Genomic DNA, 21,466 nt, shown 5'->3' with positions numbered 1-21,466 from the left:
TTGCCTTGTACTTTTCAATAGTACCATCAGGCCTAAGATTTTTCTTGAACACCCATTTACATCCTGCAGGTTTGTACCCATAAGGACGCAGGACTACTTCCCATGTACCATTAGACATAATAGAATCCATCTCACTATGTACTGCTTCCTTCCAGTAGTCAGCATCTGAAGAGGAATATGCCTCTTCAATGGTTCTAAGAGTATCATCCACAAGGTACATAATGAAATCATCACCAAAAGACTTCGTAGTCCTTTGTCTCTTGCTCCTTCTAAGAGCTTCATTTTCCTCCTCCTCAGGATTTTCCTTAAGTGTACGTTCATTGTGTTCTATCAAAACAACAGGTTCCTTATTAACAGACAATTTAGAACTAGTCGTGCTAGCTTCCTCTCTCATAGGGAAGATGTTTTTAAAGAATGTAGCATCTCTGGACTTTATAATTGTACCAACATTTATATCAGGTACTTTAGATTTTACTACTAAAAATCTATAACCCACGCTGTGAATAGCATAACCAAAAAGGACAAAATCCACAGTTTTAGGTCCGAGCTTACATTTCTTGGTTATTGGTATATTGACCTTTGCCAAACAACCCCGAGTACGTAAATAAGAAAGTGTTAGCCTTTTCTTCTCCCATTCTTCAAATGGTGTTATCTCTTTATTCTTCATAGAAATACGATTCAGGACATGCCATGCAGTCAAAATAGCCTCACCCCACCATTCCTTGGAAAGTCCCGTTGTGTCTAACATGGGATTAACCAAACCAGTTAGAGTACGATTCTTCCTTTCAGCAACCCCATTTGACTGAGGCGAGTAGGGAGGTGTCCTCTTATGAATTATTCCATGTTCCTCATAGAATGAAGTGAAAACATTAGAAAAGTACTCTCCACCACGATTCGATCTTACACGTTTGATCTTTCTCTCGAGTTGATTTTCCACTTCAGCTTTATAGATTTTAAAGTAGTGCAATGCTTCATCTTTAGACTTCAGCAAATAAATATAGCAAAATCTAGTCGAATCATCTATCAAAGTCATGAAATACTTTTTACCACCTTTTGTCAACACTCCATTCATTTCGCATAAATCAAAATGAATTAATTCTAGAGGTGCCAAGTCCCTCGCCTCTGCAGCCAAATAAGGCTTGCACAGTTGTTTTAATTCAACGCATACATGGCACTTAGAATTTTTTACTAAAGTGAACTTCGGAATTAACTCAAATTTGCTAGTCTAATCATACAACCAAAATTGACATGACAAAGTCATGAATGCCAAACAGAGAACTCATCATATGTATTCATCACATGGTTCACCAAATTGTTACATCCATCAGAAAAAGAAAGGCGGAACAAGCCTCCGCAATCATATCCTTTACCAACAAAATTCCAATACTTCGAAAGTACACATTTATTGGATTTAAAAACTAATTTAAAATCATCTCTACATAGTAGAGAGCCGCTGACTAAGTTCTTCTTGGTGGTGGGGACATGTTGCACGTTCCTCAGCCGCAAGGTTTTTTTCCCGAAGTAAACTTCAGATCGACCGTACCAACACCAAGTACATGAGCATGAGATCCGTTCACCATCAACAAGGAGGAAGTCCCTCTGACCTGATAAGAAGAAAATAAGGAAATATCAGCACATACATGTATAGTAGCCCCCGTGTTAACCCACCATTTAGATGATTGACTTACTGAAAAAACTGTAGGTAATAGATTACCGTACCCCGATGTTCCTCCAGTCTTACTAATGACCATGTTGGTAGATTTCTTGCCACCTTTGCGGTTTAAACACTTAGCAGCACAGTGATCCAAACTCTCGCACACATAGCAAGCTCCCTTCTTCTTCTTCTTAAAAGTGGTTCTTTGAGTAGTCTTTGTCGGATTCTGTTGTGGCTTGTTCTTCTTGTGGGACACATTGAAGTTCTTCTTCTGTACCAAGTTGGCGCTAGAAGTCCCATCAATGTCTTTTTCACGTGTGTCTTTTGCTCTCGCCTTCTCTTCAACATCAAGAGTCCCAATGAGTCTATCGATGGTGAACTCCTGTATCTTGTGTTTCAGTGAAGTAGCAAAATCCCTCCAGAAATGTGGCAACTTAGAGATTATACCTCCAGCCATAAACTTCTCGGATAACACACATGGAGACTCTTTGCTACAATTCCTAAGATCTTTTGCCAGCGTATGTATCTCATGGGCTTGTTCTACTACAGAACGGTCTTCAACCATCCTGTAGTTAAGGAACTATTCCATGATATACAACTCGCTGCCAACATTAGAAACTTCATATTGAGCCTCAAGAGCATCCCACATTTCCTTGCCATTCGCGAGCCGGATATATGTATCCACAAGGTTTTCAGCAAGAATACTTCTGATGCAGCCTCGGAAAAGGTTATCGGAAGCATCGAACGCACTCCCTTCCTCTGGAATGAACTGTTCGGGCTTCACCTTTGTTGCATGCATCAAGTTCATTGCCGTCAACCACAATATAAGCCGCTCACACTAACTCTTGTAGTTGGAACAATCAAATATATTCGGTTTGATTCTTACAGCAAAGTTAGCTACCGAAAGCCTATCAACAATATCATGTTTTTGGATTGTTAGAGATTTAGGCAGATTTCGGTATATTTTAATTTCAAATATTACTAGCAAATTTAAGATACAAATTAGTGATCTTATGATGACAAAGCATGTGCTTGTGTTCATGTTAATTCCATCAAATAACATGAACATAAGAGTAAACCAGTGAATGTTTAGAAAGTACCCCAAGGCGAGACCTATGCCGGAGGCACCAGTTGCGCCGTTCCCGCTACTGGACATTGTGTTGGTATGGGCTGTTCGATGTAGTCAAACTAAGTCGATACAGTGCAGATGGCCTTCAGGATGTAGTTGAGGTGATCTTGATGTTCACTTGGGGAACACAGCTACGATCACCAGGAAGTAGTCGTACAAGCTTCAGGAAGTAGTCGATCGAGGAACCGAGTAGTCGTACTTGTTGAGGAAGTAGTCGCACAGCTTCTGGAAGTAGTCGTACGTCTTAAGGGGGAAGTAATCAACTAGGGAGGAAGCGAGCATTCGCGCAAAGACACTCTCAAAATACCTAGTTGCCCGCTATCCCGTGCAAGACCTTCAGCGTGCAGGGTGTCGAAGGCCTGCTCTCGCTAGAACTGTGCGCGCAGCACTAGTAATGAAGATGTTGTAGTAGAAAACGGAGGAAGAAAGGGAGATGTCTCCTCAGCACGAATACTAAAGTGTTCAACATTTAGAATAAGAGGCTGGCTCCTTATATAGATGATAGGAGAGAAATCTGGGCACAACAACGGCCATTAAGGCGAACCATTAACTAGCCATCAAATCTTCATTTTAATCACCATTTATAATCCAGCCCTTGCTCTCTTCAATTACTCAGAAGGTATTAATCTCTTCTTAACTCCACAACATTAACTCATGGGTGTTTTAATTCTTAATTTATCATTTAAATAAATGGATCTAGCCTAAATATTCCAACATAATCTAGATGGCAAATACTGTATCATGCCTACATGTCATCACCACATGCACAAAATACATTAACCAAAGATCAGGCTCACATCAGATGTTACTCTACCAAAATAGACTAAAAGTCAACATCACATCCTGCAATCAGTAGCTAGGAGTTGCTGGCTTCAGTTCAGGACTTGAGTTCACAGTCAATGCCACAGTCATGCTTATCATGGATCGCCTTTGATGTCTTCCTCCTCATCAGCATCTCCTTCGACGGGTTGCTCGCCATCAACATCTCCTAGGTAGGGGCTGGCATCAACGTTTCCTTCAAAGTAGGCATCATCGTCGTCATTGCTTTCATTGTAGCTGTCGTCATCATCATCACTTTCATCGCGCCTGTCATCAACTGAGTGAGAGACTCCATGTCACGATCCAACAGTCTGCAAAATCAATATTTTTTAATTTCTGTATGTATCATGTGAGCCAGCATATAATCTGAGTAAACATGTATCAGGTGCAGTGCTTAACTCCCAGCCAAACAAGGGGCATCAACTAAAGGATCACAGTCCAAAATAGCAAGAATAGATAGATCAGAGATACTTTTTTCTACTGACTCAAAAAGGTTGGACCAATCAATGAAAAGATAACTGAAATAAAGGAACCTAGCAGTAGATCACAGCTATAATTGATTTGAACACAATACTTAAAGTTTTAAGGATACAAGCAGAAGAATTATAGTGTATTTGCCACGCAAAACTAAGGGGAATTAACCAAGTCAAACTGATCATAGCTACCTTACCATGGAATTAATCTAAGACTGGCATTTCTAGTCAACAGGAAGCCACCTTTTCACTGCTGCAACTCATATTGGCATTCTGCCACCAAACAATATAAATGTCCTCCATATGCAAAACATGAATTGTACAAATATTCCAAATCCTTAGGATCAGATATCTCATCTGAAACAACTGGAGTTGTATTATCTAGTTCAATGTCCAAATCAATGACAAATGTTCCCTCCAATCCCTCCTCTCGAAATAATAACACTTCTTGTACTGTTTGTATCAGGGCGTGACCTGATATGTAGCCCCCCACTCCTGTAGATCTGTTCTACTCTTATAGGCATAAGGTAAGTAGTACACTTGTTTAACTTGGCCATAACAAAAGGTTCAAAAACAGACAGCCTAGCAGCATGCTTAATCTCCACCAGTCCCAATTTTTCAGTACGTCTGGTTCCACTAGGTGTCGGATCAAACCAATCACAATCAAACAAAACCAGCACTAGTTGTAAACTCCCTTCCCATTTTATTTTTATGATGTCCTTAATAACACCGTAGTACTCCATCTCATTGTCGTCATTATCAACACAACAAACAGAAACACCACTATTAATTGTTGCTAATCCTGATTTAGTTCTCTCATGCTCCTTCGAACGAAATCTATATCCATTCACATCATAGCACCCGTAGCTGGTTACTCTTCTACGAAAACCATAGGATAGTTGACATAGTGCAGTATCAATTCCAGTTGTCTGCATGCACTGCAACGAGTGATTGTTTGATATGTTAGTGTTAGTTACAAACAGATTGTTACATTACTTAATGGAAATATTTTGTAGGATTACTTCTTCTTTGAACCACTCAAAAAAACAAGGCCCATGTTTTCCTCGGGCACTCCTCCATCCATTTAACCTTAAGTCCCTTAGCTGTTCAGGTGTTGGTCTATTTCTGCTCTTCCACTGTTCCTTCTCAAAATTACTAGAAGAACAGATTAGGTTAGAATAGAACCAGCAAGATGTACAGAGAAAATATTATAGCTTGCAGAACAAATGTGCATTACTTGAAATGTTCGTCCATCTCCGGTATGTTTGTCAAAACATATAGGAAAGCAGCCTCATACTCTTCTATTGAGAGTGCACAAACACCCCGGGGGCTAATGCACCGGCCAGGGTATTGAAAGATTTGAAGGTTGCATAAACTTTCAAAGGTGCAAGAACCATCATCGTATCAAGGAATTTTGTTTCTAGCTGATCGGGCCTGGGGCTTAAAATAAAGAGCTAGGTTATTTGTGGCCTACTCAACTAATTCAGCCTCGATGATGCAACCCTCGACACGAGCCCTATTTCACACTTTTTTCCTAAGTTGTTGGATTTTCCTACATAAATAAACTGAAGTAATGAAAGAATCATAAAAGGAAGCATAATAATGTTTTCTTCTATTTTTACCTCTCAAATGGATAGTTCCAACAGGGTTGGACAGGACCTCCTAGTCTAGCCTCATAAGGAAGATGAACAATCAGATGTTGCATAGGGTTAAAGAAACCTAGAGGAAATATCTTCTCCATTTTGCAAAGAAGAACAACAACTTGCTGTTCCAGTGAGCATATGGTATCTTTCTTCAATTCTTTGGCACACAATTGCCGGTAGAAAAAGCTTAGCTCAGCCAAACACATCCATATATTTTCTGGAAGAAAGCCACGAAATGCAACAGGAAGTAATCGTTCCATGAAGATGTGGTAATCATGGCTCTTTAGCCCAAATATCTTCCTTGAATTCAAGTTCACCCCTCTTCTAATGTTGGCTGCATAGCCATCAGGAAACTTGAGTTCTTGAAACCACTTAAGGATTGCTGGCTTGTCATTCTTATCAATGCAAAATAAGGCCCTAGGCTTTTCCCAATTGCCATTTGGCTTTAGCTTCAAATGCTGTGAGGGACGGTTGCAAATTTCAGCTAAATCTTTTCGAGCCTTAGCATTATCCTTAGTCTTGTCAGGTATGTCAAAGCATGCATTCCATATAGCTTCACCCAAATTTTTCTCATTATGCATCACATCGATGTTATGACGCAGCAACAATTTATGAAAATATGGAAGTTGCCAAAAGCAGCTAAAATGGGTCCAATTGTGCAATATACCATAGTTTTTTGTATCAGCCACCAATGTGTTAATTTGGGCTAGGACTTCCTCCCCTGTTAACAGTCTTGAAGGCTCTTCATGCACCACCGTATTCTTCCTAAATGCATTAACTTGAGATCTGAATTCATGGTCTCTATGTAAGAAGCGCCTATGGCAATCAAACCAACATGCTTTGCGACCATTACATAACTGAAATGCTTTACTGTCACACAAACATGCTGGGCATGCAAGCCTACCATGAGTGCTCCATCCAGAAAAGTTACCATAGGCAGTGAAATCATGTATTGACCATAAATAAGCTCCACGCATTTTAAACTTCTGCTTGAATGAAGCGTCCCATATTTCATCGACCCCCTCCCACAGGCTTAGTAGTTCATCCACTAAAGGTTGCATTAGTATGTTTAATTTCTTTCCTGGATGCTCAGGACCAGGGATTACAAGGGCAAGGAATATGTACTCTGACTTCATGATAACACCAGAAGGAAGATTCAATGGAGTGACAAAAACAGGCCAACATGAATACGGAGCTGCATTTATACTAAAGGGTGTAAAACCATCCGTCGCCACAGCAAGGCACACATTTCTAGGATCATTGCCGAATTCTGGGAAGTCTATGTCAAACTGTTGCCATGCTTCCCCATCACATGGGTGCGACATCTTACCAGATCTGGACTGCTTGTGAGACTGCATCAGCTTTGCTGTCTTTTCATTGGCATACAATCTTTGTAGTCTATCTTTGATGGGGAAGGTGCCGCAATACTTTTCGTGGGCTTCTATTATGGCCTTCCTCATAGCGTGAGGTACCACAAACATCACAACATTCTTTATTTTCATTCTCTTTATAGTAAAGCAAGTAGTTGTTATAGCACACATCAATTTTTGTTAGAACTCACACACACAAACACAGCCGACTAGAGAAAGCTGGAAATGGGTGAAGTAAGGGGCTGTTTGGAGTGCCGTCTAACCCGCCACGGTGCGCCATACTTTTTCCGCCGCAGGTGTGGCGGCCGTTTTGAGCGCCACAAGTTAGGCAGGGTGTGGCGGGTTAGGCGGCGCTCCAAACAGCCCCTAAAAGTGCAGTAGTAGCACCCCTAGTGTTCCCTTCTATTTATAGAGTTTTACAAAAGCAAACTTGACTACCAAGAAAGGCTAGATGTTCTACAAAGAGAAAACCAAATTGACTACCTAAAGAGGCTAGCTTAATTACAAAGAGAAAGCCAATTTGACTACCTAAAGTAGCAAACTTGGCTGCTAAGGAACATGAGCTTACATGTGTTGAATTGTCAACAATTCTCCCCCTAAGCCTCATGTACCCTTCTCCGACTTGATGTGGATTAAACCAATGCGGGAGCGCATATCTTGAAACTTGACTCGCCCAAGTGGTTTGGTGAGAATGTCGGCGAGCTGATCCACGGTGTTGATGTAGTTGGCCTTCACACTCCCCTCTTCCAAGCAGCTTCTGATGAAGTGGAACTTAATCCGGATGTGCTTGCTTCTCCCATGGAATACGGGGTTCTTGGCCAATGCCAGGGCAGACTTGCTGTCTACCCGCAGCTCGACTGCCTCAGCCTTCTTGCCGAGCAGCTCGCCCAACAGACGAGCCAACCACAGCGCCTGAGTTGCGGCGGAGGTGGCAGCGATGTACTCTGCTTCGCAACTAGAGAGTGCCACCACCTGTTGCTTGAGTGATTGCCAGCTCACGAGGCTGCTGCCGAGGAAGAACAGCATGCCACTCGTGCTCTTGCTGGCGTCGATGTCGCCGGCGAGGTCGCTGTCGCAGTAGCCAACAAAGTGCGCTGCTCCGGAATGCCTCCCGAAGTGCAGGCCGTAGTCGATCGTGCCCGCGATGTAGCGAAGAATCCTCTTGATGGCCGACTGGTGCTCTGCTGTGGGCCGTTCCATGAACCGGCTCATGTACCCGACGGCGAACGCCACGTCCGGCCGGGTGTGCACCAGGTAGCGCAAGCTGCCGACGATGCGACGGTACTGAGTCGCGTCGACCTCCTCTGCCTCGCTGTAGCGGCTCAGCTGGAGCCGCTCCTCCATCGGAGTGTGGGCGGGGTTGCAGCCCTCCATGCCACCCAACTCGACGATGCGCTTGGCGTAGTGTGCTTGACGGAGCGTGATGCCGGTGTTGTCCTGCCGGACCTCGATGCCGAGGTAGAAACAGAGGAGCCCAAGGTCGCTCATCTGGAACTTGTCCATCATCTACATCTTGAAGGCTCTCACCTTTGCCTCGTCGGTGCCGGTGATGACCAGGTCGTCCACATAGACGCCGATCAGCAGGACAGAACGCCCCATGCCACGCCGGTACACCGCCGCCTCGTGTACACTCTGCTGAAAACCCATCTCCTTGAGTGTGGCGTCCAGCTTGATGTTCCAGGCGCGCGGTGCTTGCCGGAGGCCGTACAACGCCTTCCGAAGGCGCAGCACCTTGCCCTCCTTGCCGGCAATGATGAAACCGGGAGGTTGCCGCACGTACATCTCCTCCTTCAAGTCGCCGTTGAGGAATGCCGACTTGACGTCCATGTGGTGGACGCGCCACCCCTCCTGCGCAGCGAGCGCGAGGAGCATGCGGATGGACTCAATGCGTGCCACCGGCGCGAAGGCGTCGTCGTAGTCGATCCCCTCCTGCTGGACGAAGCCACGAGCAACGAGCCTGGCCTTGTACTTGACCACCTCCCCCGCCTCGTTCTTCTTCAGCTTGAAGATCCACTTCAGGGTGATCGGACGATGTCCGGCTGGCAGGTCCACGAGCTCCCACGTACTGTTGTGCTCGATGGAGTCCATCTCCTGCTGCATCGCAGCACGCCATGCTGCGTCTCCTTTCGCTTCAGCGAAAGAGCACGGCTCCCCCGTATGCGTGAGGTGGAGCTCAGCGTCCATGTTCCGCTGGACATACCCTGGCACCGCTTGATCACCAAGGATGTTGTCGACGGTGCGGTAGCGGAGCGGGGTGTCGTCGTGTGCTGCATCAACACGATCAGCGTCGTCTGCCAGCGGAGTGACAAACGCCGGTGTGCTCTGGCCGCCGGGAGCCGGTGATGCTACCAGCGTGGCTGGTGCCGGACTGCCAAACCCACCTGCCAGCGGCGGGCCTGGTGATGGTGCAGGAGCAGGCGTGCCTGATGCTGAGCTGCCCACTGCTCCCTCGGCTCCTCCGAGCTGCACGAACTCGACTGTGAAGTCGCCCTGCGACCCACCCTTGCCACCAGTGGCCTCCTTGGACCAGTCCCAGCCGTGCCCTTCGTCGAACACGACGTCCCGTGCCGTGCGCACGCGCCGAGTCTTTGGGTCGAGGATGCGGTACCCCTTCACGCCGTCCGCGTAGCCGATGAAGACTCCCGGAGTGCTTCGATCGTCGAGCTTGCCGACGTGGCTCAGCTCCTTGACATAAGCCAGGCAGCCGAAGGTGCAGAGGTGGGCAACCGCCGGCGTGCGGCCATGCCATGCCTCATACGGCGTCTTCCCTTCGAGGCTCTTGGTCGGCGACCGGTTGAGCAGGAACACCGCCGTCATCACCGCCTCACCCCAAAAATCTGCAGGCATGCCCCGCTGCTTGAGCAAGGCCCGGGCGGTGGCCACCACCGTCTGGTTTCGGCGTTCGACCACGCCGTTCTGCTGTGGCGTGTACGGCGCGGAGAAATGCCGCACAGTAGGCGGCAAACTCAGCCGATGTGAATTCGGCAACATTATCGGTACGCAACACCCGCAGCTTGTGGCCGGACTCCATCTCGGCTGCAGCTTGGATGTGCTTGATGGCATCTGCTGCGGCTGCCTTCGTTGGAAGCAGCATAGTCCACATGAAGCGGGACGCGTCGTCGACGAGCAGCAGGAAGAAGCGTCGCCCTCCGGGTGTCGCCGGCATGACGGGACCACAGAGGTCACCGTGGACGAGCTCGAGCTGCTCCCGCGCGCGGTACGCTGCCTGCTGTGGGAAAAGCCGCCGCTTGAGCTTGGTCACGACGCAGGTGTCGCACAGCTGCTCGACGTGGTCGATCCGGGGCATCCCACGCGCCATCCCCTCGCACCCGAGCTTCCGCAGCGCGTCGAAGTGCAGGTGCCCGAACCGCTCGTGCCATAACCAGGCCTCATCATTACGACAAGCGGCAAGGCAGACTGGCCGGACCACCTGCGGGTGGAGGATGTAGAGGTGGTTGTGCCCCCGCTTGACCTTGGCGAGAAGATGACCTCCACGGTCCCAGATTTGGAGCACCCCCTGGGCGATCTGGACCTTTGCGCCATGCTCGTCGAGCTGACCGAGACTCACGATGGAGTTGCGCAGTGCCGGGATGTAGTAGACGCCGTGGAGCAGCTTGTGCTCCCCGCTCTTAGTGGTGAAAACGATGGAGCCGATGCCGCGGATCTCCACGGCCGAGGCGTCCCCAAACTTGACGGACCCCCGGACTCCATGGTCGAGGTCGGCGAAGTGGCCAGTGCACCCGGTCATGTGGTGCGTGGCACCGCTGTCCAGGTACCACCCTTCGAGCTTGTCGTCGCCGGAGCCGTCGCCGAGGAAGGCGTGCGCTCGCGGCTCGTCGAGGTGGAGCAGCGGTGGACTTGGTGGAGTCGAAAGCTCCCCCCTTTCTCCCGCCACGAGCTGCAGGACTGGGCTGGCTTGGGCCATCCACAGGGCGGGCTCGTCGTCCTCGTCGGCTTGGGCCATGTTGGCCGCAGCACCCTTCTTGGGCTGCCTGCAGTCCCGGGCCCAATGGCCGCGGCGGCCGCAGTTGAGGCAGGTGTCGCTGCGTGCAGCCTTACGCTCACCCCGCAAGCACCCTCCTTTCCTTCCGTGCCGCCGGCAGGCTTGTCGCCGCTGGGCTTGTCGCCGCTCCCGCCTTTCTTGCGCGGTTGCTGGCGAGCGTCCTTGGACGAGGAGGACCCGTCCTGCTTCTTCTTCCTCTCCTTCTGGCGCGCCAGCCACTGCTCCTCTGTGAACAGCAGCTTGCCGCCGATGGAAACAGGGTCTCCGGCCACCCCTTCGTCGCGGTCGTCCACTGCCTTGAGCCTCTCAGTCACCTCCTCGATGGACAAGGTCGAGAGGTCCAGAAGCGTCTCGATGGACAGGGCGAGCTGGGCGTACTTGCTGGGGACGACACGGAGGTACTTCTCCACCGCCTTGAGTTCGTCGATGTCGGTGTCGCCATGCCGTGCCAGCTGCTGCATCAGACTGGACAGGCGCAGGGCGGAACGACAGGTGATCCCACTCCCTCCGCAGCTTCTGCACGGTGGCCTTGCGAGCGCGGTCGATGCCGACACACGACGCGGCGAGGGAGTCCCAAGCGTGCTTGGCGCTTGGCTTGTCCGCCAGGGTGGAGATCATCTCCGGCGGGACAGAAGCGAGGATGGCGTCCAACGCCAGCCGGTCCTCATGGTACTCGGCGTCCTCGTACACGACAGCGTCCCAGAGCTGCCGCGCCTACAGCTTCACCCTCATCAGCAGATACCAGTCGTTGTAGTTCGTCTTGGTGAGCATCGGCCATGGCGTGCTCCCACCGGACTCCTTGATGACGCGCTGGACGATCGGCGAGTCGCGGCGGTGGTGACGCCTGTTGCGCGGTGCAGGCGCCGGAGAAGGACGGCGCCGGTGATGCAGGATCCGCCGGTCGTTATGGCCATCTTCGTCGTCATTCTCCTCAGTGCGCAGAGCGGCGGCAGCGGCCGCTGCAGCCTCAGCCGCGGTAGCTGCCGCTCTGGCCGTCTCGGCCGCCTCCTCCGCTGCCGCCTCGGCCGCGGCGATGCGAGCGTCGCGCGCCCCGCGCGCGCGCTCTGCAGCCTCACGTGCCTCGCGCTCCGCGGCCTCGGCTGCCGTTGCGGCAGCCCTCCGGCGAGAAGAGGAGGTGGACATGATCCCGATACGAACTCAGGCTCTGATACCAAATGTTAGAACTCACACACACAAACACAGCCGACCAGAGAAAGCTGGAAATGGGTGAAGTAAAAGTGCAGTAGTAGCACCCCTAGTGTTCCCTTCTATTTATAGAGTTTTACAAAAGCAAACTTGACTACCAAGAAAGGCTAGATATTCTACAAAGAGAAAACCAAATTGACTACCTAAAGAGGCTAGCTTAATTACAAAGAGAAAGCCAATTTGACTACCTAAAGTAGCAAACTTGGCTGCTAAGGAACATGAGCTTACATGTGTTGAATTGTCAACAATTTTCACATATGGCATACCTAAACCCTCCATTAATTTCTTTGACTGGTAGAAGTCCTTAGGAATCATAGACTCAGGATGCAGAAGTTCACTGATTAAGTCTAAGTTTGCTTCAAAGTGTGCAACTGACATGTTATACTGTGATTTCAAAGCTAGCAAATGTGCAACCGCAGAAAGATATGTGTGTGCTGTGTTCTCATGGACTTGTTGATCAGCACTAGCAACCATCCTATAAAATGCACAGGCTGAGGCTGTAGGCTCCTCATCAATTGTTGGTGCATGGTAACCACCTAGGTCAGCTAACATGTCATCCATGCGATCAGCTTCAGCAGAACTCTCATCACTTCCAACTTCAACATGACTCTATCCATGTGATGTCCATATTCTGTAGTCATCACTAAACCCATTTTTACACAAGTGGATCTCTACATTAAACCTTTTGTCCCTAACATAGTTTCGACACAAGGCACATGGGCACTTAATGGTGTCATTTTCAACCAGACTTAGCATGGAGAATGCACGATCTAAAAAATTGCTTGTGTTTTCAATCCATTCATGAGAGGGAGGCAGCCTATGAGACCAGCCACTATACATCCATTCACGGTTTGCCATGTTCTGTTAGAAATGAGTAAAATTATATTTTTTCAATTTCACAACACTTTGACAACTATCAAGCAAATATGATAGAGGGAAAACTGTTCATTAGTCAAGGTAGTATAACTGCTAGAAACAGCTAATAGAGGAAAAACTGATACTTACTGCTAACACAGTAGTTCTGTTTCAATAAAAATGCACGACACAGCTGATAGATGGTTGCCTTCTCAGATTCACAGTTCGCCCCTGAAAATAATTGCAAGAGAAAATCAGCCTACCCTATTGGGAATGTACTTGAGATTCACACATCTATTTTTTCTAACTGAACATTTTTTCCCTCAACTTCAATCACGAGTAATACAGATATGAATCCTTTAATCCATTTGCACTGAACTTCAATCACGACATATCTAATCTACTTGAGGATAGTTGGGAGGTTACCAGACTAGCAGAAGCCACATGGATGAACAATCCTGCAATTTGTCACTTGGGGAAAACTTGGTTGAACTGCAGGGGAAAGGAATAGAGAGGGGAGACATTACTTTCAGATCTCCGGCACAGTACAGACCTCGTAGATGGAAGAAACATCTCGATTAAAGAAAGGAAAATGATGGGATTAGAGACAGGTGGAAAATGGAGCACATCTTACCACCGGGAAACAACCCTACTCATTGCAGCTTTGGATTGCAGCAGAGGGACGGGAAAGAATTGGGGGCAGCAGCACGAACAGTGGGGTGTGCAGGAGACTCCCCTCACCACAACGCCAGAGAAGGCCCCCCCTTCGTGCAACTCCCTATGGCCGGCCAGATGCGGGGGCTGTGGGATTGGGGCTTAGGGTGGAGGACCGAGGACCTGAGGAGGAGGAGAAGGAGATGGATTTGGGATTGGCCAGCAAGGGGGTGACGAAGGAGAGCAAAAGCAGAAGGGGCGTGTGGGAGGTGAAGCTGATTTCGGGATCCCGCGTGAAAATAGCGGTGAGTGGCGACGGGGTCTGATGCCCAGGGTTTTTCTCGCGCGGCACTTGGGCGATTTGGGGTTACGCTCCCGCGCGCGGCCCCGCGTACTGGTTCAACACAAGCAGGAATCCAAGTAGGGCCATTTTTTTCTCATATGCTGCAAAGGATGGTCACCGTACTGTGTGTGGATGGCATAAGCTGGATAGGCCAAACACTCACCAATTATTCTTTTGAAATTACCTCATTTTACTTTATACTTAGAGATGTTGCTAAGAAAACTTAACATTAAAGAGATATTAGCATATCTTGATATTAGTCCAAATAACAACTTGATATATATAAACAATCTTAGCCATGGTCACTAAACGTCATCAACTCCTCGTTTGTGAAAATTGCATTACTCATGTATGGTTTTATAAAGGACATGTGCCTGCTTGATGTGGGCATGGTGATGATTTTGATGCAAATTTGTGGGTATGGTGATTAATTACATGTACTTATAATATAAGGACTAAAACGAATCTTACGTGCACTCATTCCATGGTTACATGTGTACTTGTTCCTTGTATCAACACTAAGAACAAAAGGATAATGTACGTTGTGCAAAATCCATTTGTACAAGCCATCAAGATGTTAGCCCATCACATGTCAATTTTTAAAATAATTGGACTACTAAGATGTGCTTTGTTTTGATAAAACTAAAATATGAACTAATTATTGAAATGTAATATAACACAAGTAAAATATATAGGCGCACTTTCCATGGTCAACAAAAATGCCAAGAAAATGACCAGTTTCCTTGGTGGTTCAACAAAATCGTCAAGAACATGACATGTTTCCTTGACGGTTGGTGGAAACCGCCAAGGCAATTATAAATTTCCTTGGCTGCGTACAAAATCCACAATGGAATCGTGTTTTCTTAGCCGTTAATGAGTTCCGCCAAGGAAACAGGCTTTTCCTTGGCGGCTTAAACTCGGCCGCCAAGGAAATCCATGGCCGCCAAGGCAATTCCATTCTGGTGTAGTGTGCAATTAATCTCATCTTGGTGCAAAAATATAGTACTTCAATAGATCCCTTTATCTTTACCTTTTCTCAATAATTATTCAGATGAACCAATAATTCAACCTAACTCATCTCAAATAGAGCCGGAGTTAGAACTCTCCGAATATGGTAGCTAGATTAGGATAAGATTATTAGGAATTACAAAAATAACTCCCATAATAACCATGGAAGAGACATCTCCATTAGCTGGTTATTGGGGAGGATTTATTAGGGTACAACTGTAGAAGCTTTTATATAAAGTTCAATTGCTAATAAAGACGAATTTTGGGTGTCTATTTCTTCTTCATCTTGTTGGTGCTAGGTTGTTCTATTTTTTTTCCGTGGCCTAAAATCTCTGGTTCCTTACCTCTTTATTATGGCTTGTGTTGGTCGACGTGCTGAATCATTTGGATGTGGAGAGGCTACTATTCAACAATGTTGAAGAAAAGGTTTAACTTGGTTTAGCAGATTATTGGGCACCACGCTAACTACTGTCTTGTTTGATTTGACCCAATTCTATCTAATATACAAGCATATCAGCACGTCATGTCTGCTAAGATACAGCGAGCAAGGTAAACGTTTGAGGATGTTTGGAGATGATAAGAAAACTAAGGAAAACTATTGAGGAACGTAGGTACAGCGGCTCATAGTCTACCGAAAGTCACACATCAGGTCACACCTGACAAATATGCGTGCTTATTACTTCTGAGTTCTGACTTTATTTCATATACCATTTCAAAATCACGTCATTGCCGCCATATAATTCTATGATGCCACTTTAGTTAGGTATAGTCATGTTTGACTTTGTTCTCAAATTTTGGTTGTTGAGACTGTATATTCGAGTCACATTCGGAGAGCAGGATCATGACATCTTATTTTCTTATTTTTCATTTTCTAATAACTAGTAATGTTGTCAAGGGGGTAGAGGGCTTCAGCTTTCTAATGGCGGGTTATCTTAGTTCGTTTTTTACTATTATACTTTAGCTACATTTTCTAGTTTCAAATCTTGGCAGGAAGAACAGATCTCGAATTCCAGATGGTAAGATTCTCAGAGATGGTCCATATAAGTATTGCATCATGAGGGAGAAGCCTTATAAATTTTGTGTGAGGTTCAATATCCATTCACGGAAGCATGAAATTCGTAAGATACGCGGTCATATATGTAGATGGTTCGTGACTAAAGTATGAACGATATTTTGACTAAAGCGTGTTCAATCCAGTGGGAGCTGATTTACGGAAGAACTGGTTTTTATTGAATAGTGGCGGCAATTGTTATAGGGGGTCTCAACCACTAGAAAGAATTAGTGGTTGGCTATTCATATTTTACTTACATTTGTCTATAAGTAGAGCTTTGCACTATGCAGGAAATAAAGAAAGGAGACATATAATATAGTGACACGAAAACAAAATGCATCACTAAATTAAGATTAGTGACGGATGTCAATTTAATGCGTCACTAGTATCTTTGCCTAGCATCCGTGTCACCTATATTGGAGACGGGTCTACTCACGATGCGTCACTAATCTTAGTGACACATTCATTGGAGACGGGCATCTTTGACACGTGTCACTAATTAGGAGATATAATAGTGACACATATTTATCCTATCAGCCACAGCAGCTGTACATCCACCTGCTCCATCGAAGCCCGCGGAAGCACTGCTAAATACGAGACCACTACACATGTCACTAATTAGGAGATATAATAGTGACACATATTTATACTAGTGTCACCTATATGTGTCCTGCCATCTAGTGACGCGGTTCCTATAGCCGTGTCACCATTGTGCTCCGCTTCCTATAAGGTAATTATTTGTTGTCCTATCAGCCGCAGTAGCTGTTCATCAACCTGCTCCGTCGAAGCCCGTGGAAGCGCTGCTAGCTTGCAAAAAAAACAAAAATACGAGACCACTACCACTTGAACTAGAGATTTACCGCTCTAAGCCTAGAGGTTCAAACCATCACGTTATCACTGTGTTTGTGCAATCCATAATACTACATTTCTTTTTATTCTTCATTCAAAAATATACATCTCCAACCATACAAAGTCACCAAGCTCATCCAGAGTCCAAGACCTAGGCCAATCCTCTCAATCCCACCCCGCCGCCGCCGCCGCGCCCATCCCACTCCCTCACCATCTTTGGGGACATTGGATCCCTTCCCGCCACTGCCGCCGCTCTCTGTTGGGGGAGGGGGGAGGCATGCTAGATTCTATCTGAAAGGATCGTGGCTAAGAGGGGGGGAATTGAGTCTTTTTTAATTTTTATCAAATCCTTAACCTACAACTAGTATTGCCCAAACTATGAATTCAAAGCCTATCAACTAGAGCACACTAGCTATAAGATCTTAGGTAGGTAAAAGGAAAATACACTAACATGCTTATATTGCATAGGTAAGATCACACTATCAAGTATATTGCCAGACAAGAGAGCACACTAGCAAGAGATGATCCTACTCAACAAACAAGCAAATAAAGGAAACAACAAGTAAAATAAAAGTAAATGCTTGAATGTAAAGAGAGAGTCACGAGACCGGATTTTTCCCGTGGTATGGAGGAGTTGACGCTCCCCCTAATCCACGTTGGAGCACCCACTAAGGGTTGAGCTCCCTTGCATCACCAAGAAGTAAGTGTTCACTAAGAATGCTCCTTATCTGTCACACCCGATTTTTGAAGCAAAACCGAATGCATCTCATATGTGCGCCAGGATCAAATTACACACATATGATAGATGTCATAAGTGAATATATCAAAAGACAATGTTCGAAATGTAAACAAGAGATTAAATAATATTATTACACTCCGAATAAAATAGATGCGAAGGTCTTAAGCGTTTCACCGAAATCCTAATCGAGATCTGCAACAAAGCTTCTTCCGCAGGCGATTGACTAGTGAACGCATGCCTAGAACTCCTCAAAGTCGTTGTAGTGTTCCACGTCCACGTTTTCTTCTGAACAACAGTTAAGCAAGGGTGAGTACTCTTATGGTTGGTACTCAACAAGTGGGGGACGAATGCAATGCCATTAAGGAAAGGCTAAAGGCTTATAGCGGTTAGTGTTTTTTTAGTTGGTCAAATTTTATTAGCAAGCAGCTATTAACTAGATGTAAGTTTATACCAACCCACTTAAGCATAACGGAAACATCATCATAGCAAAACCAAGGAACCACAAATTAATTAGTCTTTAAGTTCAATTATCATGTGAGGGTCCAAGCCGCTCGTAACCGTGAGCACGACTGATGAATCAATTTTCACTCTGTAGAGGTTGTACACTTTCACCACACATCATGTTTCCCTCAATCACCCGGGTTTGCAAAGCTCTTAAACACTTCCGAGGTGAGTGGCGAGGGGTTCACTATGAAGCATTTACAAATATATATAGAAAACTAGATAGCCCGCTAGAGTTTCGGTAGCGGCGTGAGCCATAACTCTCCTTAATGGCCAGCACCTTAGCAAAGGCTGCTACCCCAAGAAGACCGGGCTATACCCCAATCAACGACCCCCTCCTTGTCCTTTCGGTAAGACTACTAGTTAACTACACGCCTAATTAATCAGCTAAGGTCAGAGCCATGTGACATTGGGTGGTTCTCCATATTCCAATTAAACAAAGTGTTCTTGCAATTATCCAAGTATAACAATAGTATAAATTCATGATTAACATTCTCAAAAGTTTGTGATAACACCATTTCCCAAAGTTAAACAACTAAGCATTTCTACCCAAAAAGATAACTAAAACCAGGTGCTCAAGGCTTGGGTGAAGAGACTAGGTCAATCCTTAATAGGCAACCCGTCAAGTTAATGCAATTCGACAAATAAAGCAAAATGTATTATCATGCTATTATTGGGACAAAAACAGAATATGTAGGGGGGGAATCCACTTGCCTTCCTAGTTGAACTGCTGGTTCTCTTCCTCGTACTGCTGCTCTTGACCTTCCTCGAACGTCACATCATCTACATGATCACAAATAGTACAAACATTGAAAGATAAGGTGATAAAGATATAGAGCATGCTGCAAGGATCGCGTGAGCGTAAGAATTACTGAAAATGGAGTTGAAGCGAAGAAGATATGGCTAAAACAAGGTTCCAAGGACTTATTTGCGAGAGATTTGAACTTCCAAGAAACCAGGGGCTAAAATCTTTAAAACTTAAAACACAGGGGCTAGACTAGAAAATAGAGAGGTTAGGATGTGGGTACAAAAACTAGAAAAGATAGGGACTAAAACAGAAAAGAAAGAACTATTTTGTAAATACTTTTGAACAAGGGTGGACTGCGGCTTGATTTTCGACAACTGCAGGGCCTCTTTTGCAAAAAACACCAGGGCTGACCGGTATTGACTCGGTTGACCCGAGTTGGACTAGATCTGGACCGTTGGATCCCGATACAACAGCGGCAGAGGGTTGGGGGCTGGCAGTGGCGCTGTGCTGCCGGCGGCGAGGCTTGCGGCAGCGGGCGGCGGTGGAATCACCGGAGTTCACTGAATCCGGTGTTCCGGGCCTCAGTTTTTCATGGGGTTTGGCTTGGGAGCGAGAGGAGACAATGACGAACTCGATGGACGGTTCGGGACGGCGGTTCGGTGGCCGGAGAGGTGCGCACGACTCGGTTGCTCCGACGAGCAATCGCGGCGGCGGGATGGTGCAAGAGAGAGGGAGGAAGGGTTGGCGACGCCGCCCACCACCACGCGAAGCTCTGGCAGCAGCTTGTCATTGAGTAAGAGCAGCGGTGAAGAAGATTGACGGTGGCGCCCCAGAATGATGACGGCGCGGGCGAGCATGAGGGAGAGCGAGAGGGGGGCGGGAGGTGTGGAAGCACAGCGGGGCTCTGCTACTTTTATAGGCCGAGGGAGGGAGCGGACTGGCTGGCAGGGGAAGGGGCGGTGTTGGTGGTCGCAGGCCATCATGGCCATGATGTGTGATACCCTAGGTGTCAAATAGAGCAAACTAATAGAAATAATGTTTGGTGTGTGTGAAATTGTGTGAAAATCTAATAAAGTTATGAGAATAAGGGTAATTGTGTAAATTTATGAAAGTACAAGTCCTTTTATGTAACTTAGTTGAAGTATAAAGTAACTTTCCAAAAATTACCAAGGGTCAAAGTGAAAAAGGTGAATGTCATCATGACCAGCCTTAAATGCTTACAAATAAGCCCCAAAAGTTCATAAGATTTGCACTACTAGGACAAGATTTATGTAAAGATTAATTTGAGTGCAAAATGGTGAAATAAAACTTTGTACTTTAGGTTTCTGAACTTGAGCCCTAAAGCAAAGTTATAGAGTTTGAAAAGTTCTACAACTTCTATTTTGACCTTTTCCTCATTAGGGCTTTGGATCAGTGGGAAATTTCTGTTTATAGTAAAGTTCCTGAGGTTTTTGCTTTTTCCAATGGGGCCCCTCGGACCCCCTTCTCTCTTCTTCCTCCTCTGGCAGTTCCTCTGCTTCGCCCGCTGCACCTCTGCCGCCGGTGTCAGCGCTACTTCCCCCGCCAGGTGTTGAGCCTCGGCCGCTCCCCGGCGCCACCTCCAGTTCCTAGCTTCTCCACGCGTCGACCCCAACCCGAGCGCCGCTCTAGCTTTCCCTCCCTGGCCCTCTTGCGCGCACGCCACGCCGTTCCGCGGCTCTGCTGCCGCCATCTCGCCGCCACCGTGGCATCGCCCGTGCACGCCCCCTCGTTCTCTCTTTTCTGGTTCCAGAGTAGCACTAGTTCCCTATCTTTCCATTCCATTCTTGTTCCTGCTCTTTACTTGCCCAGGACCCCGAACACCATCGCCGCCATCTCCTCCAACTCCGGCGCCCTCCTGTTCGCCGCGGAGACCCCACGTTGAGCCTTCCATTGCCCACCCAACCCCTAGGAAGCTTCCTCGTACCCCACTGATGCTCACCAGCCACTTACCGAGGCCAGACCTCCACCGGAGCTACCTCGCCGCCGTTCTCCCCTTCACCTTTAAGCTTCTGCCGCCGTCGAGCTTGTACCTCCGCCCTTCCTCCGCCCAATTCTACTGCTCTAATAGTTTTCCCTCATCCTCCTGTAGCTGTTGAGCCCAAGCTTCGCCCTCCTCCTCACCGGGAACCTCCTCGCCGACGAGCGCCCCTCCGCCGCCGCCTCGGCCATCGTGGGAAAGCCCCCTCCGGTCATCCCCTCCCCTTCCCAAGACCTCTAGCAGGTGCGCCTTGACCTCCTGGTGCTCGCTGACTACTTCTCCTCCAACCCTCGCCGTCCCCTCGCCGGAATTTGGCCGGCAACCTCACTGCCTTCTTCCCCGACGAGCCAAGGGCATCCTTGTAAAGATTTCAAAAGTTCTAAGGGTGCCCTTGTAAAATTCCACAGCCCCCCAATTCAAAA

At 47.1% G+C, this 21,466-nt stretch overlaps 2 protein-coding genes across 4 annotated transcripts; both read right to left on the bottom strand.

The window, feature by feature from the left end:
* Positions 1–3,347: 3,347 nt before the first annotated feature.
* LOC112890836 lies at positions 3,348–13,295 on the bottom strand. Of its 3 annotated transcripts, XR_003228350.1 has the most exons (6): positions 12,547–13,295; positions 5,698–7,263; positions 5,313–5,627; positions 5,098–5,230; positions 4,273–5,013; positions 3,348–3,913 (listed from the first exon to the last, which is right to left on the bottom strand). XR_003228350.1 is itself a non-coding variant. In XM_025957702.1 (3 exons), exons 1-3 carry the CDS (start codon positions 5,327–5,329, stop codon positions 4,474–4,476), a joined length of 690 nt encoding a protein of 229 aa, XP_025813487.1. In that variant the 5' UTR covers positions 5,330–7,260; the 3' UTR covers positions 3,348–4,473. The 3 variants fall into 3 exon arrangements, 1 of the variants encoding a protein (XP_025813487.1); XR_003228349.1 differs by having other exon boundaries at positions 3,348–5,013; XM_025957702.1 differs by lacking the exon at positions 12,547–13,295 and having other exon boundaries at positions 3,348–5,013; positions 5,313–7,260.
* Positions 10,833–11,586, bottom strand: LOC112890328. Its single transcript, XM_025957236.1, has one exon. It carries the CDS (start codon positions 11,550–11,552, stop codon positions 10,833–10,835), a length of 720 nt encoding a protein of 239 aa, XP_025813021.1. The 5' UTR covers positions 11,553–11,586.
* Positions 13,296–21,466: the final 8,171 nt, after the last annotated feature.

The sequence above is a fragment of the Panicum hallii genome, chromosome 4 (genome assembly GCF_002211085.1).
Source record: "Panicum hallii strain FIL2 chromosome 4, PHallii_v3.1, whole genome shotgun sequence".
Lineage (NCBI taxonomy): Eukaryota > Viridiplantae > Streptophyta > Magnoliopsida > Poales > Poaceae > Panicum > Panicum hallii.
The sequence above is the reverse complement of the archived record's forward strand: the minus strand, read 5'-3'. Positions and strand labels throughout refer to the sequence as shown.